This window comes from Rhinoraja longicauda, chromosome 4 (assembly GCF_053455715.1).
Source record: "Rhinoraja longicauda isolate Sanriku21f chromosome 4, sRhiLon1.1, whole genome shotgun sequence".
Lineage (NCBI taxonomy): Eukaryota > Metazoa > Chordata > Chondrichthyes > Rajiformes > Arhynchobatidae > Rhinoraja > Rhinoraja longicauda.
The window spans coordinates 11742238-11754443 of NC_135956.1; the positions used below are offsets into that span (position 1 = coordinate 11742238).

Sequence of the window (12206 nt, forward strand, 5' to 3'; positions counted from 1 at the left end):
ATTCAATTCTGTCGATCCACATTGGTTACAAAACCCTTAAAACCTTTGCTTAATAATGGGGATAACAAAGCCTATTATTCTCAGCTTTGAAATATTCAATTAACCTGGCCACCAGGGTGCGCTCCCTTGTTTTAGATTCATCAGAAGATTTTGATTTCACTGAAACATTGTCAGATGAGTCACAGAGCCATGCAGTGTTGAAACAGGCCCTTCGGCCCAACCTGCCCACACCAACAAACTTGTCCCAGGTACACTAGACCCACCTGCCTGCGTTAGGCCCATATCGCTCTAAGCCTGCCCTATCCATGTACCTGTCTAAATGTTCTGAAACATTGCAATAATACCTGCCTTAACTACCATCTCCGGCGACTCGTTCCATACACCCACCACCTTTAAAATTTGCATTAACATTTTTAGTCATTTAAAACACCTTAATTAAAATCAACTCTTATAATCTTATATTTCTCATTATTTCATCTGTTAAACTCATGTCAATCTGGTGAATCAGTGCTGAATCTTCCCCATGGTGAATTAATCCTTCCTGGGATGCTATGTTTAGAATTAAATGCCATGCTCTAAATTAAGCTAAGCAGTACTTTATATAACTGAAACATAACTTCCATCCCATTGAACATGAGCACCTCAGTAAAAAATAGCTTTCTGAATCGTCTGTACTTGGAACAGTAAATCTCTCTACTCTTCTATATTTCTTAGGCTCAATGTAGATAACAGATAATAAAGAAAATCAGAGGGGCAAAAAGGGGCCAGGAGATAGCTCTCGGAGATAGCATTAACAAGCTGCCAGAGGAGGTAGTTGTGACAAGGACTATCCCAATGTTTAAGAAACAGTTAGGCAGGTACAGGTAGGGCTAGTATAGCTGGGACTGGGGCAGGTAGGACTAGTATAGCTGGGACATGTTGGCCAGTGTGTGCAAGTTGGGCTGAAGGGGCTGTTTCCACACTCTAACTCTATACACTTTTTTCATGATGAACTTCATCTATCAATTCTTTCCACTCATTTACTGTATATTGCTTTATAACTTTCTGTTTGGATCTATTTACTGTTCCACCCATCTCAGTCTTGTCAGCAAACTTTGAATATATGGGTCACAGAGAACAATCAGAGTCATCAGTCATACAGCTTTAAATCAGGCCCTTCGGCCCAATTTGCCCACGCCGATCAACATGCCCCATCTATATTAGTCCCAACTGCAATTCTACTCTGCCGATATATTTCACACTTAAATCCCTATCCCTAACCCTAACCAAAGAAGCTATTTCCATTTTCCTGTGCTGACATTTGCATTGGCGGTCTTTTCATGTTCTTTGAAAGGGGGCTGAAGAGGGCCACAAGCAGAGAGAGACATTGGATCGTGGGACGACCGAAATGGAGGCGACAGCTGCAAAGGGCCTTTGTAGCCTGCTGCAGCTGGGACTGCAGAGTTGCACCAAAATGGTGCCTCTTGCATATGGATTCAGTGGGTTGTACTGACTGTGCTTATGTACAGGGATAGTTTAGCTGAGCTGTATGCAAAAAATGTATTTTACTGTACCTGGTACACGTGACAATAAAGAAACCATTGAACCATCACTAAATGGAAACTTACTGAGTGCCTTCTGGCAATCTATATAAATAGCATTAATAGTTTATTTACAATAATGGCGATCTTGTCAAAAATAATGAACTGTGCATACGACTCCCAAAGTTCACAGTACTTGGAGCTATGGTATGTAGCACCAACATGGTAAAATGTTGCTTCTGTCAAAGTTGCATGATTGAAAATCAATTTCTCTTAGTGTGAAATACATGAATGATCTTTCCCAGGAAGTTTCATTTTACTGGAGAAATTTGATTAGAAATCAGGGAGCGCAGGATAACATCAATTGACATTCATATTCCTTTTGGAGCATGGTGGAGTGATATGGAATATGCTGCCCTGACAGTGACAATCAATAGGCAATCCTGGGATAACTAGAACTTCAACAATTGACAATGGACAAGTTCCCCATCTACTATTCCATACTTACCTTTAAATTAGATTTGCCTTCTCCACACTCGCCCCATGCGCTGAATTCCACATAATCCCATACTCATAGTGGGGAAACAGGCCCTTCAGCCCAACTTGCCCACACCGACCCACATGTCCCATCTAGTACCACTTGCCTGTGTTTGGCCAATATCCCTCTAAACCCATCCGATCCATGTACTATCTAAATGTTTCTTAAACTGTACAATAGTACCTGTCTCAACTACTGTACCTCCCACAGCAGCTCATTCCATACACCACCTGCCTTTGTGTAATTTTTTTAACCTCAGGTACCTATTAAATCTCCCCCCCCCCTCACTTTGAGCCTATGTCCTCTGGTTCTCTTCCCCTACTCTGGGCAAGAGACTGTGCATTTACTCGATCTATTCCTCTCGTGATTTTGTACACCTCAATAAGATCACCCCCTCATCCTCCTGCACTCCAAGGAATAAAGTCCCAGTCTGCTCAACCTCTCCCTATAGCTCAGGCCCTTGAGTCCTGGCAACATCCTCATAAATCTTCTCTGTCTCATAAATCCTTTCCAGTTTGACAGGATATTGACATCCTGACACCCCCTGATTTCTAAAACATAAGGCCTAGGCCACAACCCCACAATCCCTTGATTCCCAGGTCCCAACATCCCATCTCCTGAAGCCTAGACCATGGCCCCATAGCAGAAGCATCCATGTCGCGGGGCTGGAAACTGGAAGTGTCCTGAGCTAATTCTGCTACCACCATCATCTATTGCAACAACTGATGGCTCCCACTGATTGTCACTGGAAGCTTGCGCCCTTTTCAGGACGGACGATGACAGCGATGTCAACATTTGAAACATGGATGATGGACACGAAAGAAGAAGAAGCCGCCCAGACCATGAACCCCTGATTTTCCAACTTTGTGGACCGCTGAAGGAGGCCTAAATCGCCAACATTCGCCACATGCATTATCGCTGCCCCAGTTCCGTCAGTTCCGTTTAGCTATTGTCTTGTCAGGTGTCAGAGGTTATGGGGAGAAGGCAGGAGAATGGGGTCAGGAGGGAGAGATAGATCAGCCAGGATTGAATGGCAGAGTAGACTTGATGGGTCGAATGGCTTAATTCTACTATTTCGTATGACCTTATGACCTTCTGTGTACCGAGGTACAGTGAAAAGCTTTTGTTGTGTGTTAACCAGTCAGCAGAAAGACAATACATGATAACATGGAATACCTTTCACTGCCATTGGCTCTCCAACTGAAGAAACAAGGCTCAAAGTAAGCCCACCCCACTTTTCTGTGACTGTACAGGGCAGTAACGCCTCCCTCCCACTCTATTTCTTACCAAAACAGGAGCTCCATGCTCCCATGTCTTTCCTTCTCACAACCTACTACACTGGCCAATAAAAGTTCTGAAACCTTTCTCCCGTACCACCACCACTGTCTGTGATGTTTCCCTCTCCAGCACCCACCACCCTTCATCCCATCACCATGACAGTTATAACATAGAAACATTGCAGGCCATTTGGCCCTTCGAGCTAGCACCGCCACTCAAAATAATCATTGTTGATCATCTAAAATCAGTACACTGTTCCTGCTTTCTCCCATATCCCTTGATTCCGTTAGCTCTAAGAGTGACAGTGCCCTCCATAATGTTTGGGACAAAGACCCATCATTTATTTATTTGCCTCTGTACTCTATAATTTGAGATTTGTAATAGAAAAAAAGCACATGTGGTTAAAGTGCACTTTGACAGATTTTAATAAAGGCCATTTTAATACATTTTGGTTTCACCATGTAGAAATTACAGCAGTGTTTATACATAGTCCCCCATTTCAGGGCATCATAATGTTGGGACACAGCAATGTCATGTAAATGAAAGTAGTCATGTTTAGTATTTTATTGCATATCCTTTGCCTGCAATGACTGCTTGAAGTCTGCGATTCATGGACATCACCAGTTGCTGGGTGTCTTCTCTGGTGATGCTCTGCCAGGCCTGTATTGCAGCCATCTTTAGCTTATGCTTGTTTTGGGGACTAGTTCCCTTCAGTTTTCTCTTCAGCATATAAAAGGCATGCTCAATTGGGTTCAGATCGGGTTATTGACTTGGCCACTCAAGAAATTACCATTTTTTAGCTGAAAAACTCCTTTGTTGCTTTAGCAGTATGTTTGGGATCATTGTCTAATAGAATGAACCGCCAGCCAATGAATTTTGAGGCATTTGTTTGAACTTGAGCAGATAGGATGCATCTATACACATCAGAATTCATTATGCTACTACCATCAGCAGTTGTATCATCAATGAAGATAAGTGAGCCAGTACCTTCAGCAGCCATACATGCCCAGGCCATAACCCCCCCACCACCGTGTTTCACGTGAAGTGGTATGCTTTGGATCTTGGGCAGTCCGTTCTCTCCTCCATACTTTGCTCTTCCCATCACTCTGATACAAGTTAATCTTCGTCTCATCTGTCCACAAAACCTTTTTCCAGAACTGTGGTTGCTCTTTTAAGTGCTTCTTGGAAAACTGTAACCTGGCCATCCTATTTTTGCAGCTAACCAGTGGTTTCCATCGTGCAGTGTAGCCTCTGTATTTCTGTTCATGAAGTCTGCTGCGGACAGTGATCATTGACAAATCCACACCTGATTCCTGAAGAGTGTTTCTGATCTGTCGGACAGGTGTTTGGGGATTTTTCTTTATTATAGAGAATTCTTCTGTCATCAGCTTCCTTGGCCTGCCAGTCCCTTTGTGATTAGTAAGCTCACCAGTGCTCTCTTTCTTCTTAATGATGTTCCAATCAGTTGATTTTGATAAGCCTAAGGTTTGGCTGATGTCTCTAACAGTTTTATTCTTGTTTCTCAGTTTCATAATGGCTTCTTTGACTTTCATTGGCACAACTTTGGTCCTCATGTTGATAAACAGCAATACAAGTTTCCAAAGGTGATGGGAAGACTGGAAGAAAGACTAGGTGCTGAGAGCTCTCTTATACCTGCATTAAGGAAGCAATTACAAACACCTGTGAAGCCATGTGTCCCAAACATTATGGTGCCCTGAAATGGGGGGACTACGTATAAACACAGCTGTAATTTCTACATGGTGAAACCAAAATGTCTAAAAATGGCCTTTATTAAAATCTGACAATGTGTACTTTAACTACATGTGATTTTTTTCTATTACAAATCTTAAATTGCGGAGTACAGAGGTAAATAAATAAATGATGGGTCTTTGTCTCAAACATTGTGGAGGGCACTGTATATCTAACTCTCTTGAATTCTTCAATACATCCAATGAATTGGCCTCCACTGCCTTCTGTGGCAGAGAATTCTACAGATTCACAACTCTCTGGATGAAAAAGTTTTTGCACCTCTCAGTCCTAATTGGCCTATCCCTTATTCTTAAACTGTGATTCTGGACCTGGTTCTGGACTCCCCCAACATCGGGAACATCTAGCCAGCCCTGCATCTAGCCAGCCCAATCCCTTAAGACTTTTATATGTTTCTATAAGATCTCCTCTCATCCTAAATTCTAGCAAATACAAGCCTAGTTGACCCATTCTTTCATCATATGTCAGTCCCGCCATCCCGGGAATTAACCTACACTGCACTCCCTCAATAGCAAGAATGTCATTCCTCAAATTAGGAGACCAAAACTGCACACAATACTCCAGGTGTGGTCTCACCAGGCCCCTGTACAATTGCAGTAGAACCCCCTTGCTCCGAAACTCGAATCCTCTCGCTATGAAGGCCAACATTGCCATTTACTTTCTTCGCTGTCTGCTGTACCTGTATGCTTACTTTCAATGTATTTTTGACAATGTTCCAATGATTTTCTGATCATCACCCATCTTCAGACTGATGATTCTGAACCTCACCTGAACCAACCCAAAATGTTGTTTTCCATCCAGAGATGGTGCCTGGCCTGTTGAACACTTTTTTTTTGTCACTCAAGATTTCAGCATCTGCTGTCTTTTATATCTTCAATGATTCACCTTCTGTACACCCCACCTACAATCTCTCATCACATCACCTGGATACAGCACAGCCATCTCGATCCCTGCAATCATCCTTAGGACCAACTACCAGGCATTCCTTAAAATGTACATTCATAGTTTGCATTGGAGGCCCAAGATCAAGATTGTCATGCCCAACAAGGGTACCCACTTAGATTCTATCCAAGATATCTAGTTAACTGGCTTACAATTACATTTAAATAGTATCACCTGCATAAAACCAACTAATAGCCAGATAGATGTTGCAACACCATATCTCAGAATACGACTGGATGGTATAGCACTGCTTTCAACAGTGCGGGTCAATTTTGAATAAGGATCCATTGCTGTCAAATTTGCGAAGCCAACAATCTAAAAAGTAAAAAGAAGAAAGTCAATTTATCTGCAGCTCAAGACAGATCAAAAATATTACTGACTGAATTGTACAATTGAAGAAGCTTGGCATGACTCTTACAAACGGACAGCATGGTGGCACAATGGTAGAGTTACTGGCTTACAGCACCAGACACCCAGTCATTGACTTCAGGAAATGGGGTGGGTCTCCAAGCCATAGTCAGCATCAGGAGTGGAGATGATCGAGAGCTTCAAGCTCCTGGGCATAAATATCACTAACAATTTGTCCTGATCCAACCTCATTGATACCATGGCAAAACAACCTCACCAACCTCTCTATTTCCTCAGAATACTCAGGAAATTTGGCATGCTTCCTTGACACTTACCAATTTCTGCAGATGTACCATAGAAAGCATTCGAAAGCATTCGGTAGTTAATAATGAAGTAGATTTTCAAAGTCTACAGAGAGACTTGGGCCTTTTGGAAGGGTGGGCTGAAAGATGGCAGATGGAGTTTAATGCTGATAAGTGTGAGGTGCTGCATTTTGGTAGGACAAATCAAAATAGGACGTACAGGGTAAATGGTAGGGAATTGAGGAATGCAGTGGAACAGAGGGATCTGGGAATAACTGTGCATTGTTCCCTGAAGGAGGAATCTCATGTGGATAGGGTGGTGAAGAAGGCGTTTGGTATGCTTGCCTTTATAAATCAGAGCATCGAATATAGAAGTTGGGATGTAATGTTGAAATTGTACAGGGCATTGGTGAGGCCGAATCTGGAGTATGGTGTGCAGTTCTGGTCGCCAAATTATAGGAAGGATGTCGACAAAATGGAGAGGGTACAGAGGAGATTTACTAGAATGTTGCCTGGGTTTCAGCACTTAAGCTACAGAGAGAGGTTGAACAGGTTGGGTCTTTATTCTTTGGAGCGTAGAAGGTTGAGGGGGGACTTGATAGAGGTTTTTAAAATTTTAAGAGGGATGGACAGAGTTGACGTGGGTAGGCTTTTCCCTTTGAGAGTGGGGAAGATTACAACAAGGGAACATAACTTCAGAATTAAGGGACAAAAGTTTATGGGTAACATGAGGGGTAACATCTTTACTCAGAGGGTGGTGGCTGTGTGGAATGAGCTTCCGGTGGAAGTGGTGGAGGCAGGCTCGATTTTATTATTTAAGAGTAAATTGGATAGGTATATGGATGGGGGGATTGGAGGGTTATGGTCTGAGAGCAGGTAGATGAGACTAGGTCAGAGAAAGTGGTCGGCGTGGACTGGTAGGGCCGAACGGGCCTGTTTCCGTGCTGTAATTGTTATATGGTTATATGGTTATATGATCCAGATGCATCGCCTCTTGGTTTGGCAACAGCTAAGATTGCAAGAAGGTGCAGAGATTATGCATGTTGCTTAGTCTATCACACGAACCAACCTCCCTCTGATCGATCGACTCCATCTACACCACGCTGCCTTGGGAAAGCAGCCAACATAGTCAAGAACTACTTACACAATGATTCTCCCTCTCCTATCAGGCAGAAGATACAATAACTTGAAAGCATGTACAACTACTTTCCTGCTATTACCAAACTATTGAATGGAGTTCTTATAAGCTAAGGGATGCAGTCCTGATCTCCCAACATATTTCATTGTGGCCCTTTGATCTGCACTGTAGCCATAACACTACTTTCTGCACTCTGGTTATCCTGCTTATGCATTACCTGTTGTACTTGGCGTGGCTTTGTAATCATGTGTGGAATTTTTTGACTGAATAGTGTGCAAACAATGTTTTTCACTGTATGTGTGACAATAATAACCCAATACCAATAATTCTATAATAGTTGTTGAACTTACTTCCAAAAGAAAAATAACAGCAAGAATTTGAAAAATAGGATTAATTTTCCTGATGGTCTGAATATTATTCCATTCATTTGCAACAAAGTACGTTCTCCAGATGCTCACAGGAGCTGGTGCAGTCTTTATATCACCTGCACCTACAAACAGTGAACAAACAAATGATAGTGTGTAAAAAAGTGGAACATTTTGTAATTCAAACCAAAATAAAGGAAATATTAGAGTGCATTGTGAGATCATTAGTACCTGTAAACAGATGTAGATTGACGTTTCAGATGTAAATTGGTTTGGCAAAGTCCAAAGTGTGCAGGAAGGAACTGCATTGAAGATAGGCACAAAATGGTGGACTAACTCAGTGGGACTAACTCAAGGAATAGGTGATGCTTCGGGACGAATCCCTTTCTCAGACTGAGTGCCAGGAGGGAAGGAAACTAGAGGTATGACCCCAAGCTTAAGTACAGTATCTTATCATTCTCCTGTGTCCTCAGTAATATTTATTATGGTCACTGCCGGCTTTGCCTGCAGCCTCATTTTCTTTAGGGTGAGCAATAATGAAGCCTAATGTTGCCTGGGAAAAGAAATGGGAAATAACAATCTGGGAACTGATTCTTTGCCCGAATGTATCTGGAAAGCTGAAGGAAATGTTGGTCTTTTTACACCCTCATTTTAAGACCTTTTAAATTTGTTAATGGGGACCTTGTCAGGGTGGCACAGTGGCGCAGCCTTACAGTGCCAGAGACTCGGGTTCAATCCTGACTACGGGTGCTGTCGGTAGGGAGTTTGTACATTTTCCCTGTGAGAAGGTTCCTACTCATCTTAGTTTTAAATGGCTGCCCTTAATCTTCAATGATTCAGTGATACTTTATTGTTACATGTACCTAGGTACAGTTAAATTCGTTGTTTTGTATACAATCCTGTAAAGCATTCAGCAGACCTCACCTGGGCAGTACACAAAGAGTTGCCACTTTTCTCGTGCTGACAAAGTTACAAAAAGTTAATCAAACAGTCTTATTATCTTCTCGTGATTCGAGGTTCTACTGCTCATGAAATGCTTGCATAGCCACCTAAAGATTTGCTGTTTTCAATAAAATCACCCCCACCCCCCTCAATCTTCTAAACTCAAAGAATATAGCTTTAACTTATTTGGCCATTCATGATAGCACAACCCTATAATCCCTGCAGTTAGCCAAGCAGATATCTTTGAAAATCGTCTGAGGAAGGGTCTCAACCTGAAACGTCACCCAGCTCCAGAGATGCTGAGTTACTCCAGCTTTTTGTTTCTATCTTCGGTTTGAACCAGCATCTGCAGTTCCTTCTTACACAAATCTCTTTTGGACTGCTTCAATATACTTTCTTAAATAAGGAGACCAAAATGATGCATAGTACTCTTGGCCTCGCCCCCCTCCAATATAATTGTAACAAACCTTCCCTATTTCTAAACTCCAACCCTCTTGCAATCAAAACTAATATGCTATTTGTCTGACTAACCTCTTGCTGTAGACACAAAATGCAGAGTAACTCAGTGGGATAAGCAGCAACTCTGTAGAAAAGGAATGGGTGACGTTTTGGGTGGAGACCCTTCTTCAGACTTGCAGTTCAACTACTTCAGCATCTGCAGTTCCTTCCTACACATCCTAACCACTTGCTGTATCTGCCTCCTGGTTTTGCCCATCCCAGGTTCCTCTGTACTTTGTTCTTCTGAGAGCTTTCTCCATTTAGATAACAGTCTGCCTTTAGATTCATCTTTAGATTCATCTTACCAAAGGCATAACCTCACACCTTTCCACATTAAATGACATTTGACATAATAGACTCATCGAACACCCCCTCATTTATTTTCATGTCTTCAGCAAACCTGGGGGATGGGCTCTTTGAATGATGTGTTATTTCTTCCATGATTATAGAATCCAGCATCTTGCCAACAACAGATGCTAAACTCAGAGGTCTGTGATTACTCACTTCTTGTTTTTCTCCCTTCTTGAACACCACAATCATAATTGTGTTTTTCCAATCCACTGGCACCTGCCTGGAAATGACAACACCTCCCAAAGGCTTGCAGATTTGAAAGTTAATTGGCCTCTGTAAATTGCCACTGGTGTGTAGGGATTGGACGTGAAAGTGAGATAACCGAACTGGTGTGAATGGGTGATCGATGAACAGCATAGAATTGGTAGGCTGAAGGGCCTGTTTCCATGCTGTATCTCTTAACCTGAACTAAATTAAAGTAGATAGGGTGGTGCAAAAGGCATTTGGCATGGTTGCCTTCTTTGGTAATAGTATTGAGTGCGGGAGTTGGGCTGTCATGTTACAACTCTGCAAAACATTGATCACATATGGAGTATTTTATACACAGTTCTGGTTGCCATGCTATAGGAAGAGTGTAATTAGTCTGGAAAGAGTGCAGAATTATTCACAAAGATGTTACCAGGCTTGAGGGTGTGTTATAATGAGAGGCTGTATAGGCTGGGACATTGTTCTGGAGCATAGGAAGCTGAGGGATGACCTTTTAGAGGTATACAAAATACAGCGGCATAGATAAGGTGAAGGGTTACACTTTTTCCCAAGGTCCAGAATCATATATACTGTCAAAGTTTAAAATCATTGGAATTAAGAAGAAAAATAAGGTGAATAATGACAAATTTTACCTGCAATAGATTTGACGATCTTGCCTTTGGGTCTCTCCCAGTCAATGAAAAAGATATCTACAGTGAGCTGGTTTCCTAGTTTGTGCAACAGCTGAAGAAACTGAGAGGAAATGTATTTCCAGCGATGAAAAGAAAAATGTGTGATATTAGAAGTTAACAGAAATTATACAAAGAAAATACTGTCATATGATGAATGACTAAAACCAAGGGAGTAAAGAAACCAAGTACTATAATTTTAAGACTAGGATCTGGAGTAGTGAAAAGTATTGGCCTGGATTTTACAGGCAATGCTGAAGCTAAGTACTTCTTCATTCACTGTTCGGTGCGATAGATTTAAATCTCAGATCACCTTTAAATTTCTCCTCTAATTTGGGTCTCACCTGCCCTGAGATTCAGACAACCTATCCTGCCTTTGCTCCTCCTAATTTTATAAACCTCGATAAAGTCATTCCTCATCCTCCTTCATTTCAATGAGAATAAACCATGAGACTATCCAATCTATTCAGAAAACTACAACCCTGTTGTCAGGCAACTGAACCATCCTATTGCAACCAGAGAGCAGTGCTGAACTACTATCTACTTCTCTGGTGACCCTTCGGACAATCCTTGATCGGACTTTGCTGGCTTTACCTTGCACTAATTGTTATTCCCTTATCATGTATCTATTCACTGTAAATGAAGCAATTGTAATCATGTATTGTCTTTCAGCTGACTGGTTAGCACGCAACAAAGGCTTTTCACTGTACCTCGGTACATGGGACAATAAACAAAACTAGTGAAACTAACTCCATCCTAGGCAACATCTCACTGAACGCATTCTGCATGTTCTCTATTACTACCACATCCTTACTGTAGCCTGGTGTCCTGAACTATGCACCACAAGGGTAACACCTATATACTAAAACTCTCTTATGTTTGTTTATTTGTGATTGAACTACAGCCAAAACAGTACACGATAGCGTGACAATTTTAGGCCCACCTTACTCACCGTTGTCGCTTTAATGGTAATGCAAGTAGTTTTTATTGAAATTGGTGTTATATTTTTTAAGTTATTCACATTTTAAAGTTTTTAAAAACCAGCGCTTGCGCAGTCGGGGCCGGTTCCCACGTAAGATGGCTACCGGGTGACTGCGCGTGTAAAGTTGGGGGGATGGTCGCCATTTTCGTTCAGCTCCCACTTCCTGTCAGATGCCCGATTGGTTCCGCGGCCCCACGTGGAGGGAGTGTCACCGGCGCTGCCACTCCCGCTCCAAACCCCGGGCGTCTCCATCATGGTTGCCGCTCCGCCCCGCCCTCCAGCTCCCGCTGAGCCATCACACCACCGCCTCTGCTCCTGCTCTAAACCCCGGGCATCTCCATCGCAGCCGTCGCCGCTGAG

At 42.4% G+C, this 12206-nt stretch overlaps 1 protein-coding gene across 1 annotated transcript in view; it reads right to left on the reverse strand.

Annotated features, from left to right (window-relative positions):
- tmem67 (transmembrane protein 67) overlaps positions 1-12206 on the reverse strand; it is an 86465-nt gene that overhangs the window by 18808 nt on the left and 55451 nt on the right. Inside the window, exons 16-18 of the mRNA XM_078398411.1 lie at positions 10829-10928; positions 8184-8323; positions 6220-6360 (exon numbers count right to left, since the gene is read on the reverse strand). Coding sequence (XP_078254537.1) covers positions 6220-6360; positions 8184-8323; positions 10829-10928 — 381 coding nt within the window. The remainder of the gene's footprint in view (positions 1-6219; positions 6361-8183; positions 8324-10828; positions 10929-12206) is intronic.